At 38.2% G+C, this 20,721-nt stretch overlaps 1 protein-coding gene across 2 annotated transcripts in view; it reads left to right on the plus strand.

Moving 5' to 3' along the window:
* Positions 1-20,721, plus strand: part of NUP205 (nucleoporin 205) — a 53,068-nt gene that overhangs the window by 12,620 nt on the left and 19,727 nt on the right. For both annotated transcript variants that reach the window (XM_040556176.1, XM_040556171.1), the window contains exons 9-25: positions 1,777-1,893; positions 2,513-2,650; positions 4,070-4,220; positions 5,009-5,214; positions 6,483-6,665; positions 7,550-7,600; positions 8,034-8,243; positions 10,760-10,859; positions 12,546-12,683; positions 12,944-13,133; positions 14,072-14,192; positions 14,698-14,779; positions 15,164-15,328; positions 17,566-17,690; positions 18,661-18,775; positions 19,806-19,955; positions 20,610-20,684. In XM_040556176.1, coding sequence (XP_040412110.1) covers positions 1,777-1,893; positions 2,513-2,650; positions 4,070-4,220; positions 5,009-5,214; positions 6,483-6,665; positions 7,550-7,600; positions 8,034-8,243; positions 10,760-10,859; positions 12,546-12,683; positions 12,944-13,133; positions 14,072-14,192; positions 14,698-14,779; positions 15,164-15,328; positions 17,566-17,690; positions 18,661-18,775; positions 19,806-19,955; positions 20,610-20,684 — 2,317 coding nt within the window. The remainder of the gene's footprint in view (positions 1-1,776; positions 1,894-2,512; positions 2,651-4,069; positions 4,221-5,008; positions 5,215-6,482; positions 6,666-7,549; positions 7,601-8,033; positions 8,244-10,759; positions 10,860-12,545; positions 12,684-12,943; positions 13,134-14,071; positions 14,193-14,697; positions 14,780-15,163; positions 15,329-17,565; positions 17,691-18,660; positions 18,776-19,805; positions 19,956-20,609; positions 20,685-20,721) is intronic.

Consider the following 20,721-nt stretch of genomic DNA (forward strand, 5'->3'; position numbering starts at 1 on the left):
GTTGGAGACTGACCCAGGCTGAGGTTGCTGCTTTCCTAGATTTAAAAGCACATCTGACCCCGTCTTCTGTATCCCACAGAACTCTGTGAAAATCCCAAGGCTGTTTGTTGGTTTTGTTTCATCTCTCTCCTTCATTGTATTGTGGAATTGGAGGCCTTGGCAAGAGTATTTCTCTCCCATTTCAGTTTTTGACTTTGGTTTAGATCTGCAGTTGGTTATACCTAATGCCTAAATATGAAGAGATTCTTCATTAGAAACAGGATGTTGTAATACAGCTTATGAGCAAAAATCTGACCATTGACTTGTGACATTGACCATTCCTGTTTGACAGAGGCCAGTACTAGTTCTTTTAGAGGAACTAGTTCTTTTAGAGAAAAGACTTGTTAGCAGACAGTTGGGATGTGGCTCTAGAAGGGATTTTTTGTCCACCTGCAGTTTGTTAGTGCTTAGCTTATGTGCGGAGTTATTTCTACTGAATCCTAAATTTTAGGTAAATAGAAGCGTCTGCCTTTCAGGATCCTTTTTATTTTTAGGTATGTGTAAATTTAAATTAAACTAAATGAAGATTGTAATAGGTCGGCATTTTATTTAACTCTTCCGTATAGCTTTCATGTATTTTCCGCTTGCCAGTGATGATTTGGGTAAATCTTTTGGTTGAGTGCATTACATTTGGAACTCAATATTACCTTTAGTAGTTTAGATAATGCACTATTTCACTTAGCAACACTTTATTTTATCCCTGTATTAATTTTGTTAGTATACTAATTTAGATACTTTGCCCTGACCCTTTCTGCAGTTATCTCTAGTTCTAACTAAGTTTTTGAGATGAGTCAATTCTTTTGTAGCTCATTCAATTTTGCAATTTGATATATTATAGAACCATGAACTTACATCTATTGGGCATCACTGTGTTTTAGTTTTCGTTGTGTTGAATTGGTTGCTTATTTCTGCTTCTTGTTTCTCAGTGTCTACTTAATATGTAACAAAATTGAACTTTTCATCCCCTGGCTGTTTGCTTTCTTTAAGCATCTCGTGGGGTGCTTTGTGAAAGGTGTTTTGATGTTAAAATTAAATCAGCTGGGTTTTGTTTAGTAACTGGTCTTTTTAGACACACAGAATTCTGAGATACTGACTAAAGGACTTTTCCATTGCTGCAGTTTTTCTTCCCTTTCCTTCTCTCTTTTTTGCTACTGTATTTGTTGACATGTGGTCATGCTATTGGCTGTGACAGACAATTTTCCTGGGTCCAAAGTAATTACATCAATACAAAACTTTTCAGAAGATGAAGTAGCTGTAATTAGAAGTAGCCTTAAATAGCTAAGAAAAGTGGAATGCATAGGTCTCTATACAGAAAACATTGTTTCATGCTGTTTTCCATTTCTCTTCACTCCTTTTGGACCATAATCTAACTTTCTTTGTTTGAAGTCCAGCTAACCTATATAGCTTTCAAAGTAAAAAGAGGAAAAGGATCCACCTTCTGCATCCAAACCAGAGAATCGGGTGAAGTCAGCTGGGAAAACCCCCATAGGCTAAGTTCAGGGCTTATGGTATGAACTGAGGCCTTGGCAGTAAGGAAGTGATCGAATATGTCTTTGAATGTAGGCTCTGTTTAAAATAAATAAATAAAATTGTTAAATATTCTTGTCATGTATGTGCAAGTTCATTTCCTTTCTTACTTTTTAATAAACTGTTTAGGTAATTCAGTTATTTCTGTTGTTCTGTTCATTCTTAGCTAAATATTGATCAGCGTTTTTCTCCAATTCATATATTGTATAGGTGAAACAGCTGAGAAACCGTGCTGATGAAGATGCTCGCATGATTCATATGAGTATTCAGATGGGTAATGATCCACCTATTTCCCTTCGGAGAGATCTGGAGCATTTAATGCTTTTAGTAAGCCCTATTTTCTCCTAAATTGCTATGCCAAAAAGTGATCGTGACTTTCAATCTTCATTAGAAAATCTGTATCTGAATAATAAAATGCTGCATCTTGTACTTTTTGGATTAAAGGATTTTTTTTCTTAAACGAATATTGACAGATACTTGCTATAAGTTTTCCAGAAAACTGCCCTGGCTTCTGATGTTAATAAAGTGTCAATTCATAAATGTTTAGTGAATAAATACTGCATTGTTTCTTCTGGTGGAAGGATTCTTGAGCCAAAGTTATTTTACAAAATTATAAATATCTAAAATGTAAATTATAGTAAGATTATCTTAATGTATCTGTTTTCTTAAACTATGCTATTTTAACGTAACTTAGAAATAGCCTTTATTCTTAAAATTCTTACCTATTCAGTTAAGATTTTTGAGTTTCTCTGGCTGTCACTTGTTCTGCTGTTGCTGTTTAGAAGGTGTCATTTTTCAGAGAGTTCTAAGGAATGGAGCATCAGGTGTGGAATGCTTTGTGTCTCAGACATGTTTAGCTTATCTAGAAGCAGTGCTCATTGTTGAAATAATATTCTCATCTTTACATAGTTGATAATATTTTTTGTCATCCTCTTTTGTCTGATAGATTGCTGAATTGTACAGGAAAGACCCTTTTAATCTGGAACTTGCCCTTGAATACTGGTGTCCATCAGAGCCTTTGCAGACATCTACCGTCATGGGGTCCTACCTCGGAGTAGCTCATCAGAGACCTCCTCAGCGCCAGGTTATCTAGATTTACCAGTTTTACATTTTTAAGTGAAAAAAGTGATTTTCTTGAGTGGTTACTAGTAACTTGAAATTAAAGTAACCAAAGGTGCAGTTTGAAGCAATAACAATTTCTGCAATAGTAAGGGTTAAAAAACCCAAATGTTTGGTATCCTTATTACAGCTAGCCTCAAAGAAGACATTTTCTTTTATCTGTGACTTATCTGCATGTGTCCTGCTCTGCATCACATGGTTATTGTTGCTTGCTCTAAAATGAGCTGCTACCAGTCATTCAAAGTTGTCAAGAAATTTAGTGAGAGAGACTCTATCTAACCTCTTTAAAAATTCTGTTTAGGCCAATTTTGTCCCCGTTGCTCAGGATATTCTGCTAATAGTGCTCTTGTGTTTTCTGTCTGATGATCTCTACGTACCTCTTGGCGTAACTGAGAAGTAAAATTTCTTAACTATAAAAAAAAAGCAACTAATAAATGTAGTTGATAGTATTTAGGGGTAAAAATTCATGAGAATATTGTAATTATTTAAAGCCCAAAGGTTATAGCCTATAAGAGTTGGAACTTAAGATTAGGCTGAAAAAGCAATCTAGACAGATGAAGCAGTTGTTCCAAAGCTTTGGATAGCTGGGATGCTATCAACCATCAGTGCTTCTTGAATGACTTCAGTGCTAGGCAAAACCTAGTGTAGGACATATTGGATGCATCCCAAGACCCACCTGGAATACAGGCAACTAAGTTTGGTCCTGGTGCAATCTGCAGACACTGTGATATGGTCCTGGGAAGAACCACTGTGCGTGTGAATTACTGTTCAGTGATGTGACATGCATAGTGATTTCATTCCCAATAACACACTGATTGCACTGTGAAGTGTGCTAATAATACTGTTGTGCAGCATTTGTGAGCTGAAGTAAATTTGAGTGCTAGAAATACAAAATGGGAGATTTAGTGTATTATATTTGCATTAGTATGAATGATTTTATTTCCTCTTTGGCAAGTAATTTTCACCTTCAGGGAAAATTTCCCTTTCCATCTGAATATGAGGAAAAACTTCTTTACAGTGAGGGTGACAGAGCACTGGAACAGGTTGCCCAGCGAGGTTGTGGAGTCTCCTTCTTTGGAGATATTCAGTTCCTCCCTGGATGTGATCCTGTGCAATGTGCTTGAGATGACCCTGCTTGGCAGGGGGGTTGGACTGGATGATCTCCAGAGGTCCCTTCCAACCTCAGCTATTCTGTCATTCTGTGAAACTGACTAGGCCAGTAAACAAAGGAATTTTTTTTGGAGTTGTGATTCCTTGCCTTCCGCTAACCCCCACCATGATTACATTAGAATCTTGTTTTCTGACTTTGGCTGTTTACTTGCTTTCTTAAAATACTCTTTTTTTTTTTTTTTTTTTTTTAAACACTGGTCTTTATTTGTTCTAGGTTGTCTTGTCAAAGTTTGTTAGGCAAATGGGAGATCTCCTTCCCTCCACAATTTACATCCCATACTTGAAAATGCTGCGGGGACTGGCTAGTGGGCCTCAGTGTGCTCATTACTGCTTTAGTTTGCTAAAAGTCAATGGCAGTAGTCATGGTAAGAAAAGTAATACTTCAGCTCTTTCTCCTCTCTTTTTCCTGCTACAGTAAAAAAGTAAAAAAAAAATAAAAAAAAATCATGTGAAATGAACTGTGACTTTGTACTTTTCATTATTAGTACAAAGATGAAATTGGAAGGCTTCAGTTGGAATATAATCTGGAAAAAAAAAAAAGACTGATTAGGGTGATAAAACTTTTTGAGTACCTTAGCAAATAATTCATGTAAGTAAACAGTGGGGTTTTAAGGCAGCATGTCTTAACACATAAGATGTAGAATATCAGTATAGCTCAATGTAATATATAAAATAGGTAATATCTTCAAGTCAAGTTATATATATATTTAAATATAGTTATCTTTCCTGAGCTGGTGGTTTTTTGTTTGTTTGGTTGGTTTTGTCTTTTTCCAGGAGCATTTTGAGAAATACTACATGTATAATAAATTCTAACGGAACCCAGAAAGAATTGTTGGTCAGTCCTATGTTTTGCATTAATTTTGCATTGATCAAAGTGGAAAAAAACTACTTTGAAGTAGTGCTACAAACATTGTGATTCATAGAATACTTGTTTCTACTGACTTTTCATCTTAGCATCTTCATGTCTCTATTAACAAACAACCCCCCCAGCAAAACAACCGAAACACTAATTTCAGCAATATGAGCTTTTCTTTGAATTTAATACATTGTTTGCTCTAGATAAGAAAGTTTTCCTTTTAAATTTAACTACCTTCCTGGTTGCCCTGTGAAAGAGTAAAAACAAAATCTTGTGACCTTTTTGTCATTTTTCTAGCGGAAAACATCCAAGGAACAGGTGGCAGTCCTGTCTCCTGGGAGCATTTCTTCCACTCTTTGATGCTTTATCATGAACACTTAAGGAAGGACTTGCCAAGTGCAGACAGTGTCCAGTATCGTCACCTGCCTCTTCGAGGAATCACACAGAAAGAACAAGATGGATTAATTGCCTTTTTACAGCTGACCACAGTTATAGTAAACTGGGTAAATAAGGTTTTGTTTGTTTTGCTTGAATACTTTCTCTTTTTCTTGCAGATTGTCATTCATCTGTGAAGTTCATTTGACCAAAAAGATGGTTAGGGCAAATTTACCTAGCAGTTGTTTTTGTTTGATTAATGAACTTCAAAAGTATGGGAAGCATCAGAAATAACTGTTAGGACCAAACATGCAGCCAGGGTGAAACGGGAAGAGATGGCACCTTTTCCTGTGTTGCCAATGTTACTGATTTTCTAGCTTTCCTGACACTTCGCTGTCACGACGATGTCTTTCAGAAGTGAGATCTATTCAGAAGAAATGCCTAGGGAGTAGTTCTTTGCATGTAGTTTTGAGTTTTAAAACAAACAGAGATAATAGAAGACTTTCAAGGGGAAGAGTAGAAACTTGGCAAGGAAACTGACCAGCTGTGAAACTTGCCTCCAGAGTTAGATTTATAATGTCCCTAAAGGGGTAATGCAAAATGTGCCATGGATTGGCTGGAAGAGGAATTTTAAGAGACAAACTGCAATACAGATTTTACATTGTCAATTATCTGGATAACTGAACAGTGTGGAATTTGACTCCTTAGTACCCAGCAGAGTCTGCAGTGTAGAGGTTTGAAGAATACTAGCCTAAAAGTTCTGTGATTTAGCAAGATGTTTTTGCAAGATGGTTTTGCTGACACAAACACAAAGCAGATCAGTGAAACTAACTGGGCTTTTGAAAAATCATCTTTTTTTTTTTTTTTGGTGCTGGTGGTGGGGTGTTCCTCTGGAAGGCCAGATTAGTTCAGTAGCCTATGTAAACTATCCTGTCAGCATTGGATGAGTGGGGAAGAAGGAACTCTTAAAATTTATATTTCCTAGCATCATCAAACCATAACCTGGGAAGAAGTAAACATCTAAGGATGCAGGGAATTATCATTTGATGAGACTAGAAGCTTGTGCCTATTCAGTGGCTCATCTGAGAGTCTCAAATGAGAGTCTAAAAAAAGGCTATCCTAAGCAACGTCTATTATGCACACAAGTTTTCTTTATGGATAGGGACAACTTCAGTAAAATTTTAGGTAAATTTTAGTACTAGCGAATCGTTAAATTGGGCTTTTTGTTGAATGAAAATTGTTTGCATTGGCAAAGTCTGCCATTCTTCTGATGTTTTGTGTACTTGTACAAAGCAGAATTCTCATTGCTGATACTGAACTGTGAGTTAGGCATTACAGTACATGAATAATCTTCAAAATATTAACGTGCAATTTTGTTTTACGTTGAACTCTGCAGAGTGAGAATGCTCGCTTGGCTCTTTGTGAGCACCCTCAGTGGACACCAGTGGTGGTCATTCTGGGACTTCTGCAGTGCAGCATTCCTCCTATTTTGAAAGCAGAGCTATTAGAAACCCTTACTGCTTTTGGAAAATCTCCTGAAATAGCTGCTTCACTCTGGCAATCCCTGGAATACACCCAGGTATTTTAGGATTTTCGGTACTTATAACTATAGCAACCCAGTCTGATGAAATTGTTGGTGTGTTTGAAGGCTGTATTTGTAGCAATTGTATCGCACTTTCTAATAAATTCTTGTGTTTCCATTGTTGAATATCATTTTTTCACTTAGGTATTATTTTGAAGCAATTTTGAAAATGGCAGCATGGTTTTGAGCTGTAGATCTCATTGGCTGTGCTTATTTTTATGTAAACATCTTTCATAACAGACCGTCCTGTATGTTCCATATGTTTTTTCCCCCTCCATGTTTGTCATCAGTAATAAATGGTTCTGCAGGTTATGTAGTTTTCTGTTATGTTTTTTTTTTTTTCTTGTGTGTGTAATATTCTCCCACTGTAAGTGGTGCTCATAAAAGAAAAGAATTGTGTAAAAAGCTCCACTTGCAGGCATGTAATTTTCAGAGGAAAAGTTAATTGTTATTAGCAATTACAGAAGGAGGACTCAGGCAGCTACAGGCCAGTCAGCCTTACCCCCATCCCTGGAAAGGTGATCATCCTGGAGGTTATCTAAAATGTACTGCTGTAAGAGATAACAAAGGAAATGTCTTTTCCCTGACCAAAAGAAGAAGAAAAATTCTAATGTGAAAGGACTTTTGTACTTTGTTTTAACCATAAGCATGGTGCAGATCTTTGAGGGTGTAAAGCTAGAAGCATTCAAGTGTACAGTATGTAATCCAGCCTTTCAGACAGACAAATCTTAGCTTTTTGGCTTTTAAGAGGATATACAATACTGCTACTTACAGCTGCAGAGTGATGAGTGTCTTTTAGTCCTGATAGAAATGATGGAGATGCACTTTGACTATGTGAAACATATTGTTTGTCTGTTTTCTTTTCTCTTTCTGTTTTGAAGATATTACAAACTGTGAGAAGTCCAGGCCAGAGACAAGCAATTGGTATTGAGGTAAGGGTTTCTCTGTCCCTAGGTAGCCTGCCTCATCTTCTACAAATGAGTACAGGGAAGACTTGGAGAGGCTGCATCTGCTGCTGTATCCACGGGAAACCCTGGGAATAGGTGCTGTCATTTCACAGCTTCTCAATTTACTCTCAGGCCTCCTTGTAATTTCTGGAAATTTTTATTCATTTATGAATCTAGTGCAGCATTGTGCTAGTAGCAGAGCAGTGTCTAAACCCTCAAGTTCCTTATGAACGCTTCATCCCCAGATTTTCCTATTTGCCTATTTGTTTGTGAGACACAGTGGACAAAAGCTCAGCAAAGTCAGTATGCCATGAAGTACTTCATAGATGATGCCCTTATCTTATTTGTTCTCATGTGTTTCTTTCTCACTCAAAATCTGTGTTTTTTCTCTTCCTGTGTTTGCTGTTCTCTTGGGAAGGTTGAGCTGAACGAGATTGAGTCTCGATGTGAGGAATATCCTTTAACCCGTGCCTTCTGTCGACTCATCAGCACGCTAGTGGAGAGTTCATTCCCCTCTAACTTGGGAGCAGGTCTCCGCCCACCAGGCTTTGATCCCTATCTCCAGTTCCTCAGGGACTCTGTGTTTCTCCGGTTCCGCACCAGAGCTTACCGGAGAGCTGCTGAAAAAGTAATAATTGTTTGAAAATCTTTTTTTTTTTGTATGTACTGGTATAGATCTAAGTAGTTAAAATAATTTGAGATTGCGGATGCAGCTTAGGTCTGTATTATATGCAAGTTCAATGCAGGAGAGATAACCTGTGTCCTCTCAGAGTGCTTTGATTCTGTAAACAGGTGATTTTTCAACTCGTGTGTCAACAGGATCTATGGACTACTTCTAAGGAGCCTGTATAAAGTATCTAAGAAAAATAAGAGTTTATATAATAGCAAATTTAGATTTAGAAATACAGGATTCTGCAACTCTACTGCAAAAATGGTAAAGATGTAGAAAAAGAAGAAACAAAGTCATTGCCTTATGATAAAGCTAAATGTTTCTGACAGTGATTGTTTCTGAAAAAGCTGAGAAGGGAAGGAATAAGAGTTATACTGAACCTGGTACTGTGAGTAGTCTATTGCTGGAGACCGACCTTCAGCTACTTAAAAGAGCAGGCTGTTCATAAAGGTAGCATTTTTATACATAGATATGGATAGAGATGAATTAGGCAAACTCGATCCCCACAAATCCATGGTTCTGGATGGGATGCACCCACGAGTGCTGAGGGAGCTGGCGGATGTTATTGCTAAGCCACTCCCCATCATCTTTGAAAGGTCGTGGAGAACAGGGGAGGTGCCAGAGGACTGAAAGAAAGCCAGTGTCACTCCAGCTTTCAGAAAGGGCAAGAAGGGAGGACCCAGGAAACTCCAGGCCAGCCAGCCTCACCTCCATCCTTGGAAAGGTGATGGAGCAGCTCATCCTGGATGTCATCTCTAACCGTGTGGAGGATAAGAAGGTGATCAGGAGTAGTCAGCATGGATTCACCAAGGGGAAGTCGTGCTTAACCAATCTGCTAGCCTTCTATGATGGGATGACTGGCTGGGTAGATGAGGGGAGAGCAGTGGCTGTTGCCTAGCTCCACTTCAGCAAGGCTTTTGACATGGTCTCCCATGAGATCTTCATGGGTAAGCTCAGGCAGAGTGCGTTAGATGAGTGCACAGTGAGGAGGATGGAGGGCTGGCTGGATGGCAGAGCTCAATGGGGCTGTGATTAGTGGCACAGTCTAGTTGGAGGTCTGTAGCTAGTGGTGCCCCCAGGGTCAGTACTAGGTCCAGTCTTGTTCAAATTACTCATCAACGACCTGGATGAAGGGAGAGAGTCCACCCTCAGCAAGTTTGCTGATGACAGAAAATTGGGAGGAGTGGCTGATAGACCAAAAGGATGCGCTGCCATTCAGGGAGACCTGGACAGGCTGGAGAGATTGGCAGAGAGAAGCCTCGGGAAGTTCAACAAAGTGTAGGGTCCTGCACCTAGGGAGGAGTTACCCTGTGCCCCTTTACAGGTTGGGGTTGACATGCTGGAAAGCGGCTCTGTGGAGAAGGACCTGGAGTCCTGGAGGGTGCTCTTGTGGCCAAGAAGGCCAATGGTATCCTGGGCTGCATTAGGAAGAGCATTGCCAGCAGGTAGAGAGAGGTGATCCTCCTGCTCTTCTCAGTCCTGATGAGGCCACACCTGGAGTGCTGTGTCCATTTCTGGGCTCCCCAGTACATGAGAGAGACTGAGCTGCTGGAGAGAGTCCAGTGGAGGACTACAAAAATGATCAGGGGACTAAAGCATCTTCTCTTACGAGGAAAAGCTGAGAGAGCTGGGCCTGTTTAGCCTGGAAAAGAGGAGGCTGAGAGGGGATCTTATCAATGTATATAAGTATCTGAAGGGAGGGTGTCAATAGGATGGGGCTGGACACTTTTTGGTGGTGCCCAGAAATAGAATGAGAAGCAATGGACACAAACTGGAGCACAGGAAGTTCCATCTGAGAGGTTGTGGAGTCTCCTTCTCTGGAGATATTCAGAACCCGCCTGGATGTGATCCTGTGCAACGTGCTCCTGGTTGAGTAGTGGGGTTGGACTGGATGATCTCCAGAGGTCCCTGCCAACCTCAACCATTCTGCAGTTCTGTGATTCTGTTTGGTTACACTTTCTATGATCAGAACTACGTGAACCATTTGGCTGGTGACTTCTGAACCTCACATACCCAAATCTACAAGTCAGATTTATCCTTTCCTCGTTGTTAATTCGGATAATATTTCTGTCTCCCCAAAGCAAGGAATTTGAGTTTCCTTTATGATCCTTTTGAATGAATGTGCATGCTAAACTGTATTCTGAAAGCTGTTAACGAGCTGTTACTAGCTATATACCTAGCCTGTTCATTGCTTGTAGTTTTTAATATATTAATATATATAATATAGAGAACAAAATAGACAAATCTGTTTTGGTGTTCCATTTTACTTCAAAAAGGAGGCTTGACAGTTCAAATTATTTGTCGTGATAGATTAAAAGTGTTGCGGAATAGTATTTTAGATTTAGACAGTCATGCCATACATCTGACCAGTACTTCATTGCACTGATTTTTGTATTCTTTGTCGTCCTTGTCTTGTTGCTGCAGTATCAGTCATATTCTATATGTGATTTTTCTTCATTTTGTGATTATCACAGTGGGAAGTAGCTGAGGTAGTTCTGGAAGTGTTTTACAAATTGCTGCGAGACTACGAACCTCAGCTGGAAGACTTCGTGGACCAATATGTGGAGTTACAAGGTTAACTTGTTCATTCACTGACATTCATTCTGACAAACAGAACTGGAACTTGCTTTGATCTCTTGCCTCTGTCTTGTGATCCTGTTTAATATGGCAAGTAAGCAGGCGAAAAGCTAGGTCAGGGCAATGAGATAGGAAGACAGTCAAAAAGTGTCCACATACTACGGGGAGCTATGCTGTCTATTCAGTAGAGCTTGATATAAGCTGTTTCCAACTTCTCGCACTCTACTAGGAGAATGATTTGTGTTTCCCTTGCATTGCTGATTTGGTTAAAAACAGTATATGACACTTTAAAAAAAAATCCAAAGTTGGTTTTGGCTTATTCCTCTGTTTTTTTTTCTTTGGTCTATACCTAAATCACCACTATTTATAGGGCTAATTTAAAAGTCTCACTGTATTTGATATATCCTCTAGTATTGCTATTATTGATATATTAGGTATTCACAGCAGTCAGTAGCAGTAGAATTATGATCTGAAATTGTTAAAGAACGGTTGTCCAGAATTAATAAGACCAAAGTAAATGGCTATTGCCTCATTACAAGGCTTATGTGAACTGGGTTTGGGCTGCAGATAGTTTTTAATACAAAGTTTCTTCTTAACATTGAATGCCAGCCTGGTGCTTCTTGATTTGCTGTAGCAGTAGAGAGCTGTCAGAATCACTTCAGAAGTGAACAGCAACTTTAAGACGCTCGCAGATTTTGGGAGGCTCACTGGAGAGGTTTCTGTGTCTTGTCCTTTGGCAAACAGTTTTTAGCAGCTGAACTGTCTCGAACAATCTCTGTTAGCTCGTTCCCATCCTCAGCTAATGCTTCAGTTTGTGTGGTTATTTGTGGGTTATGTGATACATTGGAGAAATGGATTAAAACCAATTTTTCTGACTAGATCTGTTTCTTGAACTGATTCACTGTGTCTACAGTGAAATGGTTTGTCTGCTGGCATGTTAAAGGGAAGCACAAACACAAAAGGAAAAAGGAGAGAGGGAAAGGGTTTGTTTAAGCTGTCTGATGTCAAAAGGATCTGCACCTTCATTCTCACTTGCCTATTAAGACATGTTTCTGACTGCTCTCCTACTTCCCCCCCCCTCAATTTACTAGACTAGATAAAACAGAAACATTAGTCTTGAGTTCTGCTTTTCTTTTGTTTTTCGTTTGTTTTATTGAGGGTCTTTGTGTTCCAGGCTAGTAGTTTCATTTCGACATGCGTTGTTGTAGCAGACATGCAAGTATTTGTATACTGTGAGCATCAGTGTTTCAGTGGACTTTGTCAACTTTGGTTTCTGGAAATGCTTTTTTCCCTCATGCCGGTTTTGGGGAATGTAAACTTTTTTCAGTTACTTTTCAGTCACGCGAAACCATTTAATGTAGCTCCATTGTGGTATAGAGTCCTATCATTGATTTGAATTCAAGGCCAGATAAACCTAGGGAGAGTCTAATGATTTAAAGTTGAAACTGTGCTAGTAGATTTTGAAAAGTAATGGTAATTACCATTACTACTCTCTGCAAACTTTCTAAGCTACCTAGATAGCTTATATGTGGACAAAAACTCTGAAGACTTTGTATGCAGTATGTTTTGTCAATTTAGATGTTGCTTACAACAACAGGGACTGCTGTTTTCCAGCTCAGGCTAGCTTGAGCAATGGAAGTCTTTTCTATTTGATGGTTTTTTTTTTTTTTTTTTGGTCTTCAGGAGAAGAAATAATAGCATATAAACCACCTGGGTTCAACTTGATGTATCATCTATTGAATGAGTCTCCAATGCTGGAACTGTCCCTTAGTTTGCTAGAAGAAGGAGTTAAGCAGCTTGATACTTATGCTCCATTTCCTGGTACGTGCCTCGAATTTATTTTTCAGGTGAAGTTAAAATGCATATAAAGTGGGATTTAAAGCTGATGTTGCACATATCTTCAACTTGATTTTGTTTTTCTGGCATATATAAATTGTGTTTTGTGGGTAATTTTCCTAGCAGTAAATAACCGACAAATTCTTTCTTGGTATAAGATATGGTGAACGTGGTTTATGAACATGGCCTGTTTCAATGGATCCTTTCTTTTTCTTATGGTTCTTTGTTGTTTGTGTACTGCACAGGGAAGAAGCATTTAGAGAAAGCAGTACAATATTGCCTTGCACTTCTAAACTTGGCGCTGCAGAAGGAGAATCTTTTTATGGATCTGTTGCGGGAGAGCCATCTTTCCCTTATTGTCACACCGCTGGAGCAGCTGCTTCAAGGAATCAATCCTCGCACTAAAAAGGCAGATCATGTGGTGAATATTGCAAGGTATGTGCAAAGTACTGAGAAGGGAGGAGTTTTGGAGGCACAGAAGTGATTGGATCCTGGTCCTTTGATTTTAACAGCCAGCAGTGCTTCTCAAGATTGGAATCTGCATTAATATTTATTTTCTTTGCTTTTTTTTTTTTCTTATGATTTGCCTTATGTGCAGTAATTACCTGGGTTATAATTTTCATTTTGTCACAGTTTGAATGTTTTGCATAGGGTAGGAGACAACTAGAAACTTCTTTTGGCTGCTGTTGTGCGTTTAAATGTCTTACGCTATTATCTATTAGTTTCTATATTACAAGTATCAAGCTAGCATTCTGAAACACTGATTTTCACTGATCTACAGTTTAATTTTAAATTGATTTTACAGACAAACCAGCACTGCTTTTTTATTCATTGAGATTTTGAGAAATCAAGATCTCTGTATGTATTTTTTCTTTTATTTGCCATATTACTTTTTTACATAACAGTAGTTAATGAATAGTTAAAAAAAAGTGCCTTTTAAGATGCTTTTAATTAAATTAAACTAAAATTTAAATTTTTTTTTTGAATCTTGCCTATTTTGGGTATATGCAGTAGTTTAGTTTAGATAGTTTTGGTCCTTGATGATACTTGTTTCTGTGTGATCTGAAGGTATTTTCTCCACGTCTTGTGTGAGTCTGTGATTTTTTTTACTACTGTCTTGCATTGTTTGAGGTAGATCATAGATAAAAAGAATGCTGGAAATTCTGAGGCTGATTATTAAATCTACATGTTAGCCTGTACTTTTGATGGAGGAGAGTGAACTGCTTAATGTGAATTAAAATTTTGTTGCAGTTTTAACATTTTCTTATGTAGTTTGTTTTGTAGTTGTTTTAGTATTCTCTCATCTATGCATTACCATATTGGAATCTTACAGTCCTCAAAAATCTCATTACAATAATCTTGTATTTTTAAAGGTATCTTTATCATGGAAACAGCAATCCTGAACTGGCTTTTGAAAGTGCCAAGATTCTGTGCTGTATTTCTTATAATTCCAACATCCAGATAAAACTAGTTGGTGATTTCACACATGATCAGGTAAGTGTCATTTTCTTTGGATCTGGAAAGACAAAGTGTTGAAGAAATACTGGTGCTCTGTAATGTTACTTTAAAAACTATGTTTCTAGATCAAGTACATTAAAACAATATTTTATCTCATCTCTACCTACCCCCAAAAAGTCTTTTACTGTGGCATTGTGAAAAGTGACTACTTCATTAATCGAAAAAAAGCAAAACCACGAATGCTTTGGAAGAAGAGATAAGAGATACTTTGAAATACTGAGACTTTTTCTTGACTTCATAGTCTTCAGCCTCTGAGGATAATTGAGCATATGTAACACAACAGTAGATTTTTTTTTCTTTTCTCTTCAGTGTCTCTCTGCTAATCTATGCTTAGCATATAATTTTCATGCTTAGTAACTCGGTTACTAGGTTAATTTTTGTCTAGACCTTGTGTCAACCTATATGGAGGGAATTTTGAAAGGTATTGTTTTTAATACTGTTAAAATCCCCTTTGTTTTCATCCTTCCATTGCTGAATACAGAGTATTAGCCAGAAGCTGATGGCTGGGTTTGTGGAATGTTTGGACAATGAAGATGCAGAAGAATTAATTAATCCAGATGAGGGTATGTAAAAGGTTTCTTAAAAATGACTTGCACTTATCTTTTGCATAGAGTGAAATTAATGAAAGAAAGGGCTTTGAAGTCAGAAAATCCTTTTCTTGTGTTGTGTTCTGTAGAGACGCACCCGTAACAAAAGGAAAAGCATTGTTAAGATACGTCCATATTGTATGATGAGCCAGCTAGAAACTGAGTGTTTTCAGAAGAGGAGCATTTAAATTGCTCTGGATGTGTTATTCAGAGCTGTAATTTGACACTTTGATCTTGTATTCCTCTGTACTAATATAAGCTGACGGTTTACATTTATTGCATTTAATCTGAAGGCTCTGAAGATTATTACTTTAAATCGATTGCTTTACTTAATTGTTCACCTAATCTTTTTTAATCAAGAGCTGGAGCCTGAAAAGCAGCGGGCACGCATCCATCATGAAACAAGGATCCATATTCTGAATCTCCTTATCACCTCTCTTGAGTGTAGTCCTCCCAGCCTTGCTCTGTATCTCTTGGGATATGAGCTCAAGAAGCCTGTCAGCACTACAAATCTGCAAGACCCAGGTATGAAAAGGAAAAGTTGATCCTGCATTTATTCAGTTCTCATACCACCAACACTGAGAATATCTATCGGAAAATTCACGGGGAGACCCAGCACCTCTGAATGTTAAGAATAAGAAAACAGGCCTTGTTCTAATCCTCAAAATCTGTACTCAGAGATAAGTTGAACCCAGGTGCAGTATTTTAAACCGCTTTAGAATTTGATCCTTTGTCTAAGTTGGATTTTGGAATGGACTTGAAGTTAGAGTTATGGGAGAAAATGATAATTTTGAAGAGAAGTATAGTTTTATTTACTGTTCACATGCATTGTGGTTGTCAGCAATACAAAGAAATTGATTTGGTGATCCAGCAAGTCCCTATGTGTGACAAGACTTTGAACAAGTTATACAACTTGAGTACTCTTCTGCCCCTCCTCAGACTCCCATTTAAGATTAATTATCAAGTAGGAAAACAGTCTGGCTGTTTAACAATGTAGAAGAAAACCTTACAGAAGATATATATATATATATATATATATATATATACACACACATATATATGGCATTTCAAATATTTCTGGAATTGGTGTGAAAAATAGTGAATTAGTCTGTCTTGTTTGGCTGAGCTTCTGAGGAAGCGATCATGCATTCAGTGCAAGGCAGACTTGGATAAACTTGAGCAAGTTCAGAAGAGATGGTTGGGGCTGGAGCACTCAGCTTATGAGGAGAGGTTGAGAGAATGGGACCTATTCAACATGGAAAAGAGAAGGTTTGGGGGAACCTGATAACAGCCTTCCAATATCTACAAATAAGTTAATGAGGGGAAAAGGCCAGGCTCTTCAGTGGTGCATGGCAGGAGAACAAGACAGCAGGCATCAACTGAAAAGAGGCTCTGAGCGAATATGGAAGAAACTTCTGCAGAGTGAGGACGGTGAAGCAGGGGAATGGGTTGGCTGGAGAGGACATAAAGTCTTCATGCTTGGAGGTTTGTCAAGATCCAGCTGTATAAAGCTATGAGCTTTATCCTGTCTGCTGTTATAGCTGGCTCTACTTTGAGCAGTAGGTTGGCATAGAGACTTCGTGGAGTCCCTTCAGATCTGATGTACAGGATTCTTTCTCAGGTATTTTAAGGAATGTTTTATATGAACACATTGGGATCAACAGATTTGATTTTAGCTATTTAGAGAAGCCTATTTCTCATGATCTTTGGGTTGGATGCTTTGGTCCCAGCAGATTGTGTTTGTTTACGGTTGTTTCTAGTTCTAAATGAAGGAAAGGTAGGACCTGAATTTCATTTGGAAAAAAAAAAGTCTTAGAGTTATTTTATGTCTCAGAAAGGCACAGAAAGACACTAGCCTCTTTTTTATCTGGAAAGTAACTTAAAATGGCAGACCATGTTTTGCACATTTTGAAATTCTATTCCTAAAAAAAATGGATAATTGATCTGCGAGGATACAATTTTAGAGGGTATCATACGTCAGATCAGTAATAGGAGACTGTCTTTGTCTCTAGGCTGTGAGAGATCCTTGCAGACCGCTTTGAATTATCCCATTAATAATGTGAAGAAAGAATGACCATAAGCTATATGCCTAGGAATAATAATTTCCTACTAAAGCATAAATGATGCGGGTCCAAACAGAGACGGTTATTTCCCCTGTAAGAATTGTTGTAAGGTTGTTGATGCATTTACTGCTTAAGGGCATCTTGCCTGGTGGATTAAAGTAATAATTGGATAAAGGATGGATGCAAATTGACAGAATTTTTGCTTCAGTCTTAGTCTTTTTTCCTTTTCCTCTTGGTTGCAGTGTTAGGTGCCTCTAGGAGAGTTATTGAACAATTGTGGTCATTTTATGACTAAATACAGAGATTTAAAACTTACATTTGAAATTGTCAAATGAGTATTCAATTAAAGTGTAGGACTGAGAATCCAAATTTTCATTTGGTTGATGCAGAATATTAAAATACCAATTGGATCTCCTTGTATAGAACTGAAGAGAAAATTCTTAAGGAAGTTTTGATTGCATAATTTGTCTTCTTTCTGCAGAGTGCCTTCAGATGTTTTAATTTGATTTTTGCTAAAACAGTTCCTCCCTTTATTTTAATTGAGAAAAATCTTTGCTGGATGTTTTTGCTGCAGCTCTGTGGAGCAGTATAGTGCAGCATAAGGTATCTGAAGCATTTAGTTTCTGTAATTTTGTGTTCTAATCTGCATCAATCTATTATGGAGGCAAGTAAGTAAGAAATTACTTCTGTATTTTGAAGGCGTTTTGGGTTGTCCACGGACTTGCCTTCACGCTATTTTGAACATATTGGAGAAGGGTACTGAAACAAGGAATGGGCCTACAGCAGTTCAGGAATCTCCTCATCTTGCAGAACTCTGTTACCAGGTATGCAACCTATTTTCTGTTGGCGTATACTGAGAGTAGGCTTTAAATAAAATTAGCTCCTTCATGGTCGATGAACACAGATGGTGATGATATTGATAATATTTTTTAGTTTAAAAAGGATCTGTCAGATTTTTTTTTTAATATATTGAACTCCTTCTGATCTGCCTTTTCCTATGTGAAAATGTATTATCTTCTAACAACACCGAAAACAAAAAGTCTGCACTTGTGTCAGAGCTTGGAATTCGGTTGTACTTGTAAAGCTAATGATCTAAATATTTTTGGCAAGCCTCTGAGTGTCTTATGGCCACATGACAAGTTTTTTTTTTTTTTTATATCTGGAACTGCATTTTGCTGAAATGTAATATGACAGATAATCCCAAATAAGCAAATAAAATTCTCTTCTTTATTCTGCAGCAGTGATGCGTGTGTGTGTATAAAATATAGTCAGAGAGAGTAGGCAGGGAAGACAGTTGGATTTGACGTGTGCAAAATTAGTTGCTGTTTGGCCTTAAATCACACACCTTTATTTTGTGCGGATAATCTATGACATCTAGAAAGTATTTTAAATACAAGTAATTAAAAGTGGAAGAGGCCATACTGTAGAAGAGGAAAAAGATGAAGATGACATTTCCTGTCTTGGTGAACCCAGAGAGTAAAAAAAGGTGCTTGTCTTTTAAGTGAAATGGACAAACTGAAAGGATTATAGAGTCATGTTGTGGGTGAGTAGTTGCTATAGATGCCTGCATGCCAATAGTCCTTCAAAGTATAATTCGATGTATGTTATAAACAATATGTTGTGCTTTGGAGCAGGCTGCTGGGAAACTTACTGAAAATACAGGTAATAATACTGTTTGAGCAGTAAAACAGAGTTATGCTTCTTTTTCTTTGGTGTTTTTGCTTTGGTGGTTTTGTTTTGTTTGTTTCTTGTGAAATAAACTCCATACGAGTATCTACTGTTTCTGATTTTCAGGTGATCTATCAGTTGTGCACATGTGCTGACACCTCGGGCCCAACTATGAGATACCTGAGGACCAGTCAGGATTTCTTATTCACTCAGCTGCAGTATTTGCCATTTTCTACCAGAGGTAACTTTTGTCTTTAGCTAAGGACAAAAAAATCAATGCCTCCTTTGTGTCTTTAGCAATCCCAGAGGAAAGATAGATACATAGCATGATTACACTGAATTAATTGCTGCCTCTTTGCTAATCTTTTAGTTCTGATATTATTGAATTCTGCCTGCTTAGGAAGTTCGTATTGTTTTGCAGAACTCTTGTAAAAGAGCTTGTTAGTTTTGGAGCATATCCAGTCTCCAGAAGCAAATCCTTACCTATCTTTTAATTATTGTTGTAGTTTTGTTAGATTCTGCTACAGCAAAAAAGGTGTATTTTGGAAAAGAATGCTATGCAGAACAGGAGGGAGTAGAAGGCTGGTGGTTATAACCACTTTTATCTTCTTTTCCTTGCAATAAGTATCTGGAGATTTTATTTGGTGCTGATGTTAGGTATGAAGTGAATGGATTTGTTTTAATGTTTAAGACTGGCATTTCAAAGGCAGGCGTCTTAAAACTGCATAAGTGTACTTACTGGGTTTGTCAGATGCTAGACCACCAGTACTTTGTTAGATGACAGTAGTCTTAACCTTCAAGTGCACATAATCCAGAATGGGGGAAGTACTTTAGATGATCTCTTACATAACTTAAGAATGGAAATGAGATTCATATAGAATACGAAGATCCTTGGAGACCCAGGTTCAAGCATTAACACCTTAAAAGCAAAGTGATAGCTCACATGGGGGTAAATGTCTGATGATTTTCGCTGAAATGATAATTGATGTCACTTGCTCATAGATTCTCCCCAATGGTTTTGAGTACAGGTTACATCCAGATTTTTTTGTATGTACATACTCTTAAATCCATGCCTGTGTATGAGTCTTTCAAAACATTCACGTGCATTGAATGGCATTTGTCAGATCCCTCAGTCTTTTTGTGAACAAATGGTGAGCAATTCATAAGTAATGGTAGGTTCTAAAAGCTTTCTCAAATGAAGAAATGCTTTCCTTGGAGTAAGCAGTATTATTTATGTTCAGTTTTATAAGAGTTTTCTTATCTCCACCCAGAGCATGAGATTTCAACACTGAACCAAATGTCCTGGTTGATGAAAACGGCAGCGATAGAAATGCGAGTGACATCACTGAACCGCCAGCGCTCCCATACGCAGAGACTGCTGCATCTGCTGCTGGATGACATGCCTGTGAAACCCTACTTGGGTAAGAAGAACTTGCTGTGATGACATGTGGCTATATGCCTTGACATGTGTCTGTGCCCTCTCACAACACGTGTGCATGCCAAATGCCTCTAGAGAGGTGTAGAAGCCACATGTGGACACCAGATGCCTCCAGGCACTTGTACAAGCCACATGACTCACCATGTGTGAACAAGCAGGTTGGGCACATGCTTGAATATGTGTGACCATGCCTGGGCTTAACAGCATCCGCAAGCGTTTTTGGTGCACACATGTGAACACGCATATGCTCGTCAATGTTCAAACATTTTTTTGGATGACACATTGGAAGACGTGAACACGTTTGTGCTTGTCAGTGTACCCACACAATTTCAAGCCACACATGTAAATATATGTGAACACATGTGCTCACCAATAGCCTCCACATGTATTTTTGGGCAACGTGAGAGCACACGTACATGCTAACGGCTTCCACACGTTCTCAGGGAATATAGTTGAACACACGTTAATAGATGTGTACACATCGAGTGCTTCCACATGTGTTTTTGGGCAACATATGTGAACATGTCTGCATGCCATAGGTCTCCACGCATTTTGGGGCAACACAGGTGAACATGTGTATGTGTGTTTTGATAAAGTAGGTGGTATTTGTTATTTCTTTTGATTATTTATGCTTCAGGTGATGGTGAAGGCGGGATAGAAGATGAAAGTCGGTCTGTCAGTGGGTTTCTCCACTTTGATACTGCCTCTAAAGGTAACCTTTCTGGGCATTGATTATTTCTCTGTAAAAA

This window comes from Cygnus olor, chromosome 1 (assembly GCF_009769625.2).
Source record: "Cygnus olor isolate bCygOlo1 chromosome 1, bCygOlo1.pri.v2, whole genome shotgun sequence".
In the NCBI taxonomy this organism is placed as follows: Eukaryota; Metazoa; Chordata; class Aves; order Anseriformes; family Anatidae; genus Cygnus; species Cygnus olor.